This window comes from Harpia harpyja, chromosome 10, assembly GCF_026419915.1.
Source record: "Harpia harpyja isolate bHarHar1 chromosome 10, bHarHar1 primary haplotype, whole genome shotgun sequence".
In the NCBI taxonomy this organism is placed as follows: domain Eukaryota; kingdom Metazoa; phylum Chordata; class Aves; order Accipitriformes; family Accipitridae; genus Harpia; species Harpia harpyja.
This window is the reverse complement of record NC_068949.1, coordinates 20,443,896-20,460,700: the sequence shown is the minus strand read 5'-3', so window position 1 is coordinate 20,460,700 and position 16,805 is coordinate 20,443,896. Positions and strand designations below refer to the sequence as shown.

The 16,805-nt window shown below is 35.2% G+C and overlaps 1 protein-coding gene across 41 annotated transcripts in view; it reads right to left on the bottom strand.

Moving 5' to 3' along the window:
• KCNMA1 (potassium calcium-activated channel subfamily M alpha 1) overlaps positions 1-16,805 on the bottom strand; it is a 526,550-nt gene that overhangs the window by 93,978 nt on the left and 415,767 nt on the right. For 28 of the 41 annotated variants that reach the window (XM_052800261.1, XM_052800260.1, XM_052800262.1 and 25 more), the window contains 2 exons: positions 16,257-16,343; positions 11,911-11,987 (listed from right to left, as the gene is read on the bottom strand). In XM_052800261.1, coding sequence (XP_052656221.1) covers positions 11,911-11,987; positions 16,257-16,343 — 164 coding nt within the window. The other 13 variants (XM_052800257.1, XM_052800258.1, XM_052800263.1 and 10 more) reach the window with 5 other exon arrangements.

The following is a 16,805-nucleotide window of genomic DNA, read 5'->3' as shown; positions in this document are numbered from 1 at the left end:
TCACCACCATTCTTTGAGTTAACTAGCTCTGTCAAGATGGGCATCATACGACCCCTGTGCACTGCAAAGAAAACACACTGATTTCTATTGAAGCCCTGCCAGTGAAACGTTGCATGTGTATATATATATATTTTAATTGGAAAAGAAAGGCTTATGCTGCTTTGCAGAGAGTGTGAATTGGTATTGATTTTTGTACTTATTATTAACAGTCAAAGGTGACTAGCCTCACAAGGGGAAGAGTGAGCTCTCTTTTGATTTGATGGAGTGATGAAGGGAGGAAAAGGCCCTTGAAAGATAGGATGATAAAAATCCTCAAAGCTGTCAATATCACTCATCCTTCAAAATGTAACATAGATCTAACGTGTTTCCCAAAAGTATTGTTTTTTGGTGGAAATAATATCATTATTGTGGAGGTTTTTGGCTCAGCAGGCAACACAATCAAAAATGTTTACTTATCTGCCTCTGTAGAGTCTTAAGTGAACTTGAAAGCTATGGTAAACCTACAAATTATGGTTCTTCTTTCCTTGCCAAACAGTGCTAATGGCAGAAATTTCACCCATTTGTAGGGCACATATTCATTTAGCCTGGTCTGGTTGCTGTTAACACCAGTGCCGGGACCCAACCACATACACTCTGTACTAGTCTGTATTAATGCAAACTATACCAGGCACTGTGTTACTGAGGCTGTCAGGCTATGTAAGTAACACTGCCTGCAGTAATTCTCAATCTAGGAAGGTTTCTTGTTCACTTTTCTTAACAAAATATGTTTTGCTATGTTTTACTCTGATAAAGGTCTCTTTAAAGGATAAAAACTCCTGTAACTTAGAATCGGACTTAAAACTGGGAACCATCTCCCCTGAGGTCATGCATAAGTTACAACCAAGTAGATAAAAAGGACATTCAGAGTGCTTATGCACATATACAGAGAGAAGATTTCTGGTAAAATCTCCAAGAAATTCTACTAGAATCACTTTAATTGACACAGTCTTCAGACAAAAAATGCTAATAAAATCATAGTATTGTTACATGCTCCACATTTGTCTCTGGAAAAATAGTTCAAATGTCAAAACAGTTAAAGCGAAGTCATTCAACACTTGAACTTTATACTGCAATACACATATGGTATCAAAAGGCAACCAGATGCATAATCTACTAACTATATTATACTCTTAGTAGTGGAGGGCATCTTTATCCGTGATGACTTGTAATGTAAAGCGGACATGCTTTCTGATCAAAACTCCTAATACTCCTTAGAGATGTATCTGAATAATTTTATAGTAGGGAAAGTAAAACAGTTCCTGTCCTGAGACATAGTTTTGCCTGTTATGAATGTCTAAAGAGGATAAACAAGTGGAAAAAAAAAAAAGTCATCATTTTATTCAACAATCTTCTTCAATTATTGACATTGCACTCATAAAGCAAGCTTTGGAATCCCTACCATTTGCCCAAAGAATTAATGGCTATGCAGAATTGTCCCAAGTTCTCTGTCTTCTCCCTCTCAACTCTGATCTTTCAAAAGAGCTTTTGGAGCATATTCCAGAATGGTACTGTCCTATGGGACAGATTCTACAGCTAATTTCAAAAAGTTTGCATCAGGAATTTTGCATCAGGCTAGCCCTTCTAAAAAGGCACTACAAAAAGTACAACCATTTTTACTAAGATTTCTGCGGATTCAGTATTAGATGGAAGGTCCTGCGTTATTGAGAATGAAGGGTTACAGACAAAAGTAAAGATAACGGTAGCAGTATAGAACAGAATTCTAGCTACTACAGTTCAGCTACTAAGTTGTATCCTGTATATTTATTCACTGCCTATTGTATGCTGCTCTAGTGCCAGCACTATTAAAGCTGTCTGCTTAGCATCAGTCATAGATTTAGACACAGGCCTGTTCCTCCTCTTCCTTCCTAATTGAAGCACTTATTGTTTAATTAATGACAATTTATATTGTATGAATTAAATAAAATATGTCACCAAACTGCACTAGTAAGGTCCTGCATGCTATTGCAAAAGCATGCTTCATAAAGAGCACACAAAGCAAAATAATGAATTACATTTTTCATATTAAAAATAAAGTAAACCAGAAATATAAATACAGAGCTGTATTAAAATTTGGGTTTGACTTTTTTAAAAAGCATCAGCCCAGTAAAACTCACAGAACTACAATGTACGACACAAGACGGGGATGATACCACAGACACCACAGACATGGAACAGCATGTGTTGGTGTTAAAACTTACAGGCACGTAAACTGGTGGAGCAATCATTAACAGAGACAGAAGAAAGTGGGAAGGCTCTCTCAAGGGTGTCCATGTTACTATGTACACTGCCTGACATGCAAGAGCAGTCACGCTCAGAGCGTCCGCAATCAAAACAACATGCCAGTTTCATTCTCTTGTAGATGGACATCTTGGCTATAACCATGTGTTGGATGGGAGGAGAGGAAGAGCAGCAGGTTAATGGCAAGGTTATATATATAACAAGGCAGCTGGAAGGTAATTTAAGGGATTTAATACAGGCCTTAGTTTATGTTAACAGTCTTGACCCAGGAAAAAAAAATGCAATGAGATTATTGATAACACTTTGGCTGTACATTAAAAGTAGGGCAAAGGATAAATTGCTCTTTATTTCTGTTCAGTCTTAGAGGGTGACCGCAGACATGGGGAAGAATTACTGTTTACAGTCAAGTGTTTGGATCAAAAAAGAACATAGTAAAAGCAGAGAATCCTAAGAATGTATTTTTCCCTTGGCACAATTAATACTACTGAGCTAAAATGAAAAGAAAAATCTAAAGCTGCTAATCCATTAGATATTTTTGGCCTATCCTACTTCCTGTAAAAATCAAAGGCTTTTATATATCTATATATATATACGTATGTATACACACACAAAACCACACACACACGTATATTCTTACACACACACACTCACTCGTATACATTATACACATACATACATATATATACATATATATAAATACATTTGTTCTTAAACATATGCTAATAATTTCTCTGTATTAAACTGTGCCAGGGAACTCCTTTATTGCAATAAATTACACATTACTAAAGAGTTACAAGATGTTCATAAAATTTTCTGAAAAAATTTACTTCATTTACATTATATTTTCAAGAATTCAAATTAACTCTTGACAGAATACCAAAATTTGCCCATATAAGAGACACAACTAATAATGGTAAATATGCTTGACAGTAAAATCAGTTCACAAATAAGGCATCACCAAAAGCACACAGAGCATTGGTCCCCTGAAACATGCTGAACCAATCACTGGCATGTTTTCTGCTCTGGATTCAAACATAGATGGAGAACCAAATAACTGTATGTAGAATTAGAGGCTAATTCCAAAATGAGTGCCAGGTTAGATTAGAACATTTCTAACCTTCAGTCATCTGAAAGGCCTTGTTATATATTTCTAGAAACATACAGCATCTTATTTTATAAAAGCACGTGTAAGTACCATCATACAATTTTGTATGTTACCTGAATCACAGGTATGTTTAAGTCTGGAGAAATGCAAAGGCCACTTAGATTGTTTCACATGTTGCATTGAACCAACACTTTTGGTAATGGTTTAGATTGAACTGACTCAATTATACTAAAAACAAAACAGAACACTGACAGGCAAAAACAAAACCTTAAAAGCAAATGCAGAAAAAAGGTAATGTTTCTCTGGCCTGTACCTTCAGTTTAGGATGTCTTTTTTGCATTATGGTAATAACATTAAATTTAAAATAATTTCTCTTATTTTTTTTTCCAGTTTCTTAATGCCACAGTCACCAGGGAAGAGGGATTGAAATCGCTCAAATGGGTCAAGTCCTGTTCTAAGGCCTTGATGACTTGCCATACAGTATACTTGTCAAGCAAGGGTAACATTATGATTGTGGAAAACAGGCATTGAGGGAGATGAATGAGTGATCTCTTCAGCAGCGACTCCATTCCTCTAAAACTTTGCTCACATGACTAATGCCATGTTCTTTTAGCATCCTAGTAGAGTTATCTTACAGCTGTTCAGAAAGTCATCATGCAGCATCAGGCTTGTTCATTGCATGGTACATCATTCCTCAGAGCTTGGCTTTTAGTAAGAAGGTTTCCACTGCAGCTTTTGATGCATAGACATTCAAACTACACAGAAAATTCAAAACAGCATTTGTTTTCCCATGGTTTCCCTCTAACTCTTCCCAACACATTCTTTAAAGTGGAAAAGTTGGGCAGAAAAAGAAAAGTGACATATGTTACCAAAAATATGGAAGTCTTTCCATTATGCCTATCTTATTATTTTCACTTTAAGGAAATGAAACAAAAATAAAAGGCATTTGTGAGACACAGGAACAGTAGGTGAGGTAAAAGGCAGGCCCATTTTGTATTAATTATAGCTGTTTTGAAGGACTTTTTCTAATCAAATGCTGTAGCAAAACACACTGCTCAGAAATTCTCAACTGCTATGTCATTGGTTAGTAACAGTCCCTGGTTTTCATTTACTTGTAGCCATATCTTGTCAACAGTCAATAATAGGATAGGACACATTTATGAAAATTAAATGAAATCATCCTTAAGGGCAAAGAGGGTTGGGAAGAAAAACTTTTTGTACCATTTTCATCAGACTTAAACCAATGAAGTGGGAAATTTAAGCCCTTCTGTTCAATAGGGGAAGGACTCCATGGCGCTTCTCAAAAGCAAGCCCTTTCAGGGACTGTTTTTAACTATTATTATCTGGTGTTCTGGAGATCATGCATCATTTTAATATTTCACATCATTAACATGCAGGAAACAGGCTTGGACCTGGAAATATAAGTAGCAGAAAGGACTTGCTATAAGGGTTTCAACCAGTATATAAGCAACTGCATATCAGAGCAATACATTTTGGAAAGAAAACATGCTGTTACTCTTCATTCCTTTTATACAGTCATTGTTACATTCATACCAAATACAATACTTATTTTCTTTTAAATAAAACAAAACATGGATTATTAGTAGGGATGACTAGCGACAAGATCAAAGACAAGACAAGAATGATTTTAAATGGTTCAGCCACACACATACCATTTCCTCTAAAAGTTCCATAAACAGTAACAATAAATGGGAATCATCAGAGAGACAGGGGGACCTTAAGAACAGCCTCTGGGTGGGTGTTAAATTCATTTGACACCTGTAGCACCTGTGTAAGAATCAACTCATTTCTATTCATAGAAATGCTATGGATGTTGAACAGAACTGTTATTTGCAACTAGTGAAAATGTAATTTGGGACATAAAGGAAATTACTCCCCTATTTTCAATTGAATAATAAATGGACAAAAAGGAAGAACAGATCCTTCTACTTAGTATGATGACAATACCACAGCATTTGTAAAATTTATTAGTAAAAATATCAGGGGAAGTTATCATGGACACAGAAATCAGACTACTTAAGTAATTTACTGACAAAACAAGGCATGTATGAACGTGTCATTTTCTGATTTGTTAAGAGCAAAAGGAAAGCAAAATTTCTGTCAATTCCTTATAAAGTAAATAAATACTTTTAAAAACTTTTTTTGTTGCAAATTTTCTCAGAATGCAACAGCCTTCCATTCTAACAAGGAAGGAATGTGCCTTAGATGTCTAAGCTTCTAGCAGTACCTTGCTTTCTGATCTCAAAAACTCAAAAAGTCCAGTCCAAATTTCTGGATTGTCTGGATCTGAGTTATTACTTAGAGTTCACAAACAGTAATGGGAAATATTTCCAGCTGCAAAAATAAGCAAAGGAAACTGCAGATTATTCTCTACCTAAGATGTCAAGAAACAGCTCCTCTTTTTTTTTTTTTAAAGCAAGCAGAACAAAGTATCCCTTCATCTTTGCTGGGTTTTGTTTGTTTTTTTGTTTTTTTTCTTTACTTTTTTTTTCAAAGCTATACAGTCTACCCAATCCTCGTGTTCCACCCATCGCTATAGCAAGTCTTCCTTGTGACCTCAACGGTAACAAAGAGTAGATCTACGAGGACATCTAGTGGATCTCTCTGAGATAACAGCTGGTTAGGAAGGTAATGAACTGGAGGTTTCTTGACCAGCAAATGGCAAAAAAGGTCCCACTACACTTAAGAATTGAAATGCATACAGTGTCATTTCAATTCATCAAGTTCTCATGATCCACACTATGAGTAAAACAACAGCAACATTAAAGGACGACCAGACTGATTTGATCGCCTTTTAGCAATGCTGGTTAGCATCATGAGACTGAAATATTGAAAGGACTTCCCCCAGCACAATTTCAGTTTTCTGAAAAATACAGCAGCATATCTTAAACTGTTGGTGAGAATTTATTTTCTCTTGACACAACAGGCAAAGCTATCTCTCCCTTATTTAATTTTTACAGAACAACTTCAAGACCACCAAGTCAGCTTGTTCACTATCTTGCAATTTTTTCAAAGGCAATTGGTTAGTTGTTTCCTATAATTCGTGCGGTGCTGTTCTTTGTCAAAAGTGTAGAAACAGCAGGTTACCTGAGTGGAAATTTTGCCCTATTTTAGTAGCTATAAGAATGACTCATGGGTTTTGAAGTAATGGCACATTTATAGACCAATTCATTTTAATTTTCAAATCAGATCATGACCTTTCCTTCATTACCTTAAAGAAGACTCTCAGCCAGTGTACTCTCAAAGCTAACTGCATTTCTGAACAAACTGAAGCTATTGGGGAAATGGAAAAAAACAAGTCAAAGCTCCATGACCTTTTCTTTTTTAATACACTCTTAGCATGAAGAGCTGTTTTATTTGTTTATTTATTACTATTTAAACTAATTTCTCTGTTCCAGAAAATCCTCAACATAGAAACATATTTTAAATAAATACATTGCTTCAAAGAAATCCAAATTACTTCCAGTATTTTGCTTCAAAGTCAATAGGATTCATCATTTTATCCCTAGAAATTAGTTTCTTTCTGGTTTATTATTAAGTATTGATTCTTATCATGCTGACCTATTTCACAATCTGCTTTTCTATGCTGCCCTATCTTTCTTCTGTGTCATTCTATTGGCTGAAAAGAGATCTTTGGAGAAATTTCTATTCTCTGTTTGAATGCTTTCTACCGCAACAGGATCTCAAGCCTTAATTGTAGTTTGCAGGCACCACAATAAGATAAACAGTAAATAATGATGATCCTAATGAGTCTCATCACAATTCCAAGGTGGCTAGCACTTTATCATGCAACTCCAGGAGTGTCAACTCTTCCTTGATTCTTTGCAAGATCCTGTGGTATGTACAGCTGAGAGGGAAAAAAACATCTCAATCCTGATTAAAACCTGAAGTGTCAATAAATTCAGAATATCTGGTGAAATGTTGAGAAAGTCTCATAGCCTCACTTATTTAGAATAGCTGCAGTTATACAGTATGGTTAGCAGCCTCAATCTGGCACAGTAATGCCTCACTGCAGCTATGAAATATTTGATCCCTCTTGCTGTTTGAAAGAACAAGCCCATATAATCCCAACACTGCCCTATAAGCAGTACATTTCTTTGCAGTGCTTTTATTTCTAAGCAGCAAATTCTTTCCATGTCCCAAATGCTGTGTTTATTTAAATTATCACAACTGTACACTCTAAAAAGGGCTGACAAGAGACTTCATAGATTCTGTACACTTTAAAGTGATATGACTTAGATTGACATGAAGTGGTCTATAAAGTTCATATTCTATATATAAGGTAAAACTCAAGCTTAGGTCCTGAAAAGTCAGCATGGCTCTACTCATGTAATTAATTTCAAAACAAGCAAGCTGGGGAAAATAATCACTGTAGCTTTTTTCCCGTTGAAGATACCTGTAGGTTTATACATTAAAAGTTAGCCGCACATTTAATTCATTGTCTGGCTTTCCCCCATCTCCTTTTTTTTTTTGCCAACGGGGAGAAAGGAGTTAGATAAGGACAGTAAAAGACTGCTGTGTTGCTCTTTGTGTCAGCTATGCAATGGAAAAGACAAAGTACAAAAAAAAATTGAAGATGGGTCTGACAATGAATTGCACTTAACCAGGCAAACAGTGCTATAGTGGCAATTACCCAAGCCTAACCAATATCCCTAAAATTTCATGAGATATCTCTCGAATCATTTAAAGGAAATACTGTTGCCAAGATGTCTTTTTCAAATAGGGATAAAAAAACCAAGGTTGTGGAAAAAAAGGGGCAAAAAGCTGGAAGAGGGGAAAACTGCTGTATTTTCTTCAACGTCACCCTAATCTCCATGGGTGTAAACGATGAGAAACTTGTGGGTATGACGTCACTGCTACATGCAACATAAATAAAGAAAAGAACCAAAATACTGAACAAAAATACTCTCTGCTAGAGAAAGACAGGTTGGACCGCACTCTGGGCTACAGGGAACCCATTTTTACTCACAATAGATCACTATCAGTGTGCAGTTAAAATATAGTAGGGGCCGTGTTCCAAGGCAGCAAGAGGAAAAATAAATCAAAAGTTTGTCAATTGTCATAGATTACAAGAAATTCCTTCAAACACATCAATGTACACATGATATGTCCCCTCTGGGGTTCAACCCCCACCGTTCACAGCAAGCACTGTCACTGGAAAAAATATATAGAGAATTAGACCATAGCTGTTGCACAAAATGAAAGAAACAGGAGTAGGTCATCCAGTTTAGAGATTTCATCCCAACATGGCTGCATTTTATATAAATATATACATGTATTTGGCCCCTTGCTGCAAAAACTACAGTTAAATGGAATAGGAAAGAGATTGAAAACATTAAAAAAATATTAACAATCTGTGAATAAGATTTCCACACAAGCATTTCTCTGGACAATGTGACATCAGCATTCATGTTATTCGGGGAGTGGGATGGGTAAGGAGAAAGGGATGGCAAAGAAACTGCAAAAGGAAAGCGAGGTTACTTTAATTATCCCTGGCCTTGTGGAAACGTAATGATCTGCCCTGAATTATTAATATTAGGCCTAACAGGTTTGGACAAATGGCTATGTAGGTCAGCCTCACATTTAGACCCCAACAACACCACAAGCTAATGTTCAGACAGTATCTAAATTGATGTGCAACCTCAGATGCATTATTAAAGAATGCAGTTTTCAAGAGTCACAGGAAGCTGCATTAATTAATGCCACCATAATTAAGTTTTCCATGTAAAGATATTCTTTCACATTTAATTCATCTGAATGTGTCAATATTTTTACATACAACCTTTCATTTCATCTTACACCTTTTCCGCATTCAGCTGCCTCTAATTGCCATGTTACTCACTAATTAAGATATGTATTTATCATATAGGACGACATATACACGTGTGACTATTTGCAGTGTCTCTGAAAATCAGATTAACATATTAGCTGTTGACAGATTAGTTGACAGTTTCTTAATTCAATAGGGAAAGAGTTTTCTTAATTTATGCTTTGTTTTGGTTAGACTGCATTTTTAAGACCAATGATTTGTGTAACTTACAGATGGATAACATAGTTAAGATTTTTCAAAAGTGATTAGTGATTCGAAAGCTAAAGCTAAGACATTTTATGTGAATAACAGTCTGCACTAAAGACTTACCTTTAAAAAAAAAAAGAAATCAGGTCCCATAAATGGGATCTCAAGATTGTCATCAAAATATGAGAGATCAAAAATCACTAATTACTGTTGAAATTTTTCATTTAAATTTTTTGCTGATTGACAGAACTTTAAAAGCAAAGTAATTGTACTATTCCTAATAGTTGTGAGCATGCTCCTAAGTGGAAGCTGTTCTCAGCTGTACTGAGAGCTGCCAGCTATCATCGTATCTATGACCATATGTGTGTGTATGTAGGAAAGGAGAGGGGAGAGGACAGATGGGGGGAGAGGTAGAGGGGAGACAATGGAAGGGAAATTTAAGATTTTACTCTCACTGACCATTTTTTTTCTTTTTCACCTGACTCGGAGGATTCCTTCCTTAGTGTTCAGTGCTCACTGCAGCAGCTCTGACAGCTGTCTCTTTCTTCTGCCTCACTAACTCCATCATTTTGTTTCTTCATCTGTCCAACACCCTTTCATTTATTGGACTGATACGTGTGACCATGCCACTTGGAACATTTCCTAGTGCTACACACAGAAGTTGTCACTCTCACCTCTCCATGGCCCTGCTGCTGGTAATATATCCATAGTGTTGGCTGGATCACAGGATACTCTGTTTTCTCCCCGGTTTCCTAGTACTGAGGAGGTTACATTGATTCTCATTAATGTATAATAAAAGGCTCTTGCCCTTTATACTGTGAATTCCTAATTCCTATCTTCTAACACATTTCAATGAAAAGCATAGAGCTCACATTAAAATGACAGAACTTTGGGAATCTTTTTTTTTTTAATCAGCACGTGTAAAAAGCATACACTATGTGAAGGAGGAGTAGAGGAGAAAATACAAGTAAAATAGGTCTTTTTTTGATAGAATCAGATAAAATTAAACAGGTAACATAATTCTCTTTAACTGTTGGATAATTTGGAAAAAAGATTGGGTTTGAGAGTTACAGGCACCCCGAGGCATCTGTAACTGGCTCTACCAGAACTTACTCAGCAGCCTCATTGGCTTTGGCAGCAGTTCAAAGGTCACATTCTCACATGGATAAACTGTTCTTGAACAATTTTTTTCCAATATGTTAGGCAATGCATACATTCCTTCCACATCAGGCATGCTTTCCATGTGCTTTGCTCTCCTTGTGGCTACAGGGAGGATAAATACCATTTTCTGTCAGTGTTTCAGCTGCTTTCTCTCAACTACTCTACTTTGTTCCACAGTCCTGTTTTTTGGGAGGGAGAGGAGTTTCTTTAAAAACTCTAGTGATATATTTTTTCTTTTTAAAATCATCTTCAAGAATTCATCAATTTCAGGCACCCTCTAAAGGCAGAGAATGTCCAGTTTAGGCTTCCTTCCATCCTCTACGCCAGTGCAGTGATAACACTATGATTGGATCTATAAATAAAAGAGTTTTTTCCCTTTTAAAAGTAATGGTAAAATAGACATGATCAAATACATGAGAGATCTTTCAATTTACCTAATCAATACTTTTGAACTGAATAATCTTTTTCATGGAAGAATACCATGGAACGCACATAAATATGCAGATATCTGTTGAGAAAAGGATCCCTAAATCCTTTTGATATCAGTATTACATATATGCATGGGTCAAACACATCTTTGGCCAAAATGTGGTTCTGAGAGTTCCTGAAAAAAAGTCCTTTCAAAGTATATATAGATAAAATGCCAATTTCTATATATTTATAAAAATACAGATGCAAAGCCTGATCTCAATTCCAAAACTCAATGATTTCTTCATGCAAAATTTTCCAAACAATTTAAATAGCAAACCTAAGAACTTAACTAAGCCAAATATTAGCATTACAGCTATGGAATCTTCTAAAATTATATATGTAAGAGGCACTAATATTTAATTTTTTCCAGACAATCACTTCCTCCAGTAAAACTGATCGTTTATTTCAATAATAATTTATTTCAATAGTTATGTGATGGAATATTATTCCTTAGTTTCTTCTTTTACAGAATCATATTCAGCAAGATAGAGAAAAGTTCTTTGCAGAAAACTATTGAAATTACTGGATTTCTGCATGGTATGAATGAGAGCAGAACTTCACTGTTAGCTCGTTCTTAACTCAGAAACTTCCACAATTAGATCTAGCTTGATTTAATTCTTCAGGTTTTGTTAGCTTGGACCCTAATGGAATTTTTAATGAAGAAACAGGTGTGAGTGGTGTGAAATGTAATAAAAAGATATGGACTTCAGAAATGCAAATGGAACTTACTATGTTGCTGTGCATTTTTCTTAGCTTTTCTGTACCACTGTGTAAAACATGTAAACACATGTACAGATATCCTTCGAGGCTGAACAATTCACGAAAAGGAGAGGAAGGGAGTGATAGAAATATTACTTACGCCGTTTGCAGCCACATTTTTTTATCCTTTTGGGATCCGTGATGTCATCATGACAGGCCTTGCAGTAAAAAAATGCCCTAGAGAGACAGAATGGAAAAACTGACACATTTCTTAATCCATATAAATGAAATTACCCCCATATTTCCTCTTGTTGCAGTGCCAAATTAATGAAACATGCCAACACTAATTTCCTTTAATCTTTGAAAAGGTTTAGACATTTAAAGTAGGAAATATTTGCTGAAAGACCATTAATTTCAAACATAAGACTCCAAATTAGTGTTTCTTTTAATATACTTTTATTTGAAAAGTAATCGGGAGAAGGGATGATAATTATGACACAGTGTATCAGTTCATTTGTCTTTTACCTTAGAAAAAAGAACATCCAATGAACTTTGTCATGAAAATAGATATACATAATGAATTCCCTGTTCTTATCGGATATAGCAGATTTGGGGTTTTTTTAAAGGCTGTCTAGCACCCTGGGCCAGTTTTTCAGCCTGGTCACAAGCAGGACTTCATTTTGGATGCAATGAGAGATTGCAATGAGATCAACATGACAGTAACATCAGATCTGCTGTTTACAAAAAAACCCCTCCCAAACAAAACCAGAAAGGGAAAATCCACTCAAAATAAGTTCCTAAAGGAACATATAAATGAAAGAACTGAAATAATCTTTATTTAGACTATTTTTTTGTCCTTCTCATCTGAAAAAGCAGTACCATTTTGGTTTTGAACAGACAAAAGCCAAAATTCCAAGCAAAAATATGCATTAACAAGGTGAATCATCTAGGCTTCCATTTAATATTTTTGCTTATGAACTTCTACTCTTGTATGAAATGGCTCACCACTAGGTGAAGCACAAGGAGAACTAAGGAAGCGAGAAAGGGTAAACACTTGACTTTATATAAGATTAAAACAAAATTCCGATTTAATAAATATGCATCAGACTGCCCACAGGAGAGTTTAATCATGCCTGTCAAGTCAACATGTCATGTAAGGCTGCTGTGACACATTTCATGAGGATCACGCAGCTGGCCTCTAGCTGGACAGTTACAATTTATGAGGGTTCTTGCTGGCACAACAAATTAAACATACTTTTTAACCTGCTGTAATTTCCCTGTACTTATCCATATTCAGGATATGTCAGCTCCACGCCTATCTTCCCAACCCTCTCTCATTGCATACTTCTGTCCTGGTTTCAGCTGGGATAGAGTTAACTGTCTTCCTAGTAGCTGGTATGGTGCTATGTTTTGAGTTCAATAAAAATTGGCAATAAGAACCAAAGCTGCCACTTTGCAACCACCCATGGATTTTGCCAACAGCACTGGATGGTTGGATTGCTACAACAGTAGGGAAGTCACTGGAACAATCTACAGTCCAAAATATAAAAAGAAAAATAAACAATATTAATACACAGCCTCTGAATAAACACAGCCTTTGGTAGTTCAGCTAGGATGATTGCTACTAATCTTTTTAGATTAATTAGACAGTGTCTACCACAGGTAGAACTATATTGAAGGAAATGTTCAGAAATATGAACTAGATACCTAATTCAAATGGTTAAGAATTTATCTAAGTTATTTTACACCTCTGAATAATAGCCCTGGTAGTTAAGCATCCCATCAGGAGAAAGGTAGCAGGTCTAACATACGAGATATGGACCAGAGAATAAAAATTTAAATTTGCGGTAAGACCTCACTGAATGTTATTAACATTCTAAAATCAAGACAGCATGCAAGCTACTGATGGAAGATGCAAGTCCTAAATATAGCAGACTTAATTTGTCTAAGAAGCTTCCGAGAGGATCACTCTCAGACTGTGAAATTGCCTTACTATTTCCAAGAAGCAAAAGGTAAAATGAAAAAGCCTTCTCTGAGCATTTGTATACTTTGCTGCAGAAAATTTCTGGTCTTCAAAATATTCACCTTCCACCAAAAAGAAAACAAACTGTCTCCAAAGAAATGAGAATAAAATATTTTTCAAACCATGAGCCAGTGTCGAGCTATAAGCAAGGAGGAGAAAACTGCCTCCAATTTTTACAATTTCTCCCCAATCCACCTTTAAGCCCCTGTATTGAACAAGAATCCACTATCACAAATCCACCTTTAAGCCCCTGCATTGAACAAGAATCCACTATCACAAATATTCCCTCACAAAAATACATGACATGAATTGGACATAGGTCATTTCTACAGATCATGTTTCTAAAGCCCACTGCAGAAAAAATGTCCTAAAGAGTACCTTCAACCCTATGTGCAAAATCAAGAGCAAACACCTGAAGTGATTGCTGTAATTATCCTTCTATATAATTGGGTTGAATTAAGTGGATTTGAAGCATGTGGATTTCTGATGTTAGTACTAACATGTAAATCAATAAAGAATAATAAAGATGCAATTCATATAGTCTGTATTATGCTTAAACACTCAACATTTTACATGAAGCTATCTATCTAGACATAATTGTTTCTAGGTATAATTGTTTCTAATGTGAAACTATTGTTCTAAAAATGGGAAAGTAATTCTAGCAAGAAGAGTAATTGAACACTGTATGTTATATTTCATTGTGGAATATATATTTGATAAATACAAATAGCTTTAGCTTGAAGGAGCTGAAATTTCTCCATTAGCATGTAACACAAAACCAGAATAATTTAATTTGAATTTCAGGTATATTACATGTTTAATTCTACTTTATTAAAAAATCCTTTTTTTCCCCTCCAAAAGACCTAAATTTTAGAACATTTTTCTGACTCTGATTCATAGCTCAAAAGGGTGAAATCAACACTTTACATAATGGGCTTTGTTAGTTGAAACACATCTAATAATCACTGGCTTTGCACAGAACAGCTAAGAAATGTGGTAAGGGAGACAGCATGTTTCTAAACAAAGCCTTCTGCAAAAAGCAAGGCAGAATTGGGAATTTTGTTTCAGCTTACTATTAGATAACACGTGCTAGATGAATGATGTGTAAAATTTCTCTAAACACATTAATAACAGTCAACTTCTCCCTGTTAAAAATGCTATGCCAGGTAATTTTTACTTAGAGTCAGAAATAATTTCACAGGAGGGTGTAAAATGCCTTATAAATGAAAAAAAGCTAGCATCTCAGTAAAGGAATGTGAAGAGAGTTCTGTATATTCAACTGGAGAAAAGCACCAGAGAGGAAAAGAACTATATGCTGAAAGGCAGTGTACCTGAGGCAGTGCTGGATGCAAATACTCGAGAGATGGTGCTAGAAATATGAGAGGACAGCAGCACTGCTGTGCTGTTCTGCATGCTTCACCCAGCCAAAAACTATCTTAGCTCTTTCAAAGAAAATAGAATTCAGGTTCCCAGTGACTTCACTGTTCTGACGTTTTGACTTTCTTTAAATATTCGTGGCAAACATGCATTGCTTAAATACTATTTTCACTGTAATTTAATAATAAAAAGTTTAGGAGTTAGTAAAGGTTATCATTTGAATATTTTATCACTCTAAGTATAGGATTTAGTTAAAATATCTAACTGAAGAACATCAAGTAAAAATCAGATTCTTGATAGCATGACTTGCAACAAAAATTACAAATGATGAGGAAGCACTCAGCTGCAAATATTCCTTTTCTTTTTTTTTTAATCTTATGGACATTGAATAATAATTTCTTTTAAAAATAATTTTCTCACATTGCTTTTTTATTCCTTCCAAGCATAATATAATCCTAATAAACAAGAGTACATACATTTGGTCCTAAACACAATACCACAAACCCCCTTTTCATTCATCCCAAATCTAATACAGCCAAGTACAACGAACCTGTGAAGTTGTCTACAATGGTTGGGATATACTGCACTGTTGCAATTTGATTTATTATTATGAGGTCATAGAGTATGTAGTTCCAGTAAAGAAAAATGAAAAGAATATAAATAGTATTCTGCTAATGCAATTACTGAATGAATACAGTAGCTTGCTCACATCAAATATTTGCTGAAGTCTATGTAAATAAGAACTACTCTAAACCTGAAAGTTGGACAAAACTATAATCCTTGTCCTCTCTCAAAGTAATTCCACTGAAACAAATTAATTCTAGAGAAATCAGATCAAAACATTTTACATTTTCTAGTAGGACACAGAAAAAAAGCCTCTTCATTTCTTTTCACATATGCTGTAAAATTATTTCATTTACTTGATATTTAGGACTGGAGTTAAGAAAACGGCATGCACACGTTTGGTTCACTAGAGTACCAACTCGTTTCCCCTGAGAATCTTTAAACAGATAATAACAAAAATTAGGTGAGGTGTTTACATGTAAAGAAAAAACAGAAATTAAATACTATTTGCTTAAATTTAAAGATAAAAATATATGAACTACCTTTTTACTTCTTTGGCATCACTTGCAATGAAGAATCCTAAAGTACCTTCTTGAATCTTGACATGGTTTCCAGGATTGATTAATATACTGCTCAGTGAAACAAAAAACAAAACAACAAAACATAAGTTTAAATTACTTTAAACTGAATGTTCCAAAACAGCTTTATTTGGTTTTGTTATAGGGGACCCACTAGTTACGAAAGGCTGCAAGGAATTTTTAAGCCATTCTTCCTTGAAATTTCCAATCAAATAACAGTTTCACATGCTTTTTACAAAAACTTAAGTTTGAGACAGTCACATGCCTCTGCCTATAATCACATCATTTAAGTGTTTACATCTGTTTTCTTTTGGTTTTGCATTAAATGTAGAGTATACAACTATACAAAATAACAAAGCCTCTCAGAAACATGATGTGTGAAGCTGACCATTTCAGCTTTCTTGCTCTGTCATGCAAAGTGGTGAAAAATTCACAATATGGTGAAAAGGGAAGAACCAGCAACCACCACTCAGTAACAATACAAACTACCATTTATGAAGCTAAACCCTTTGA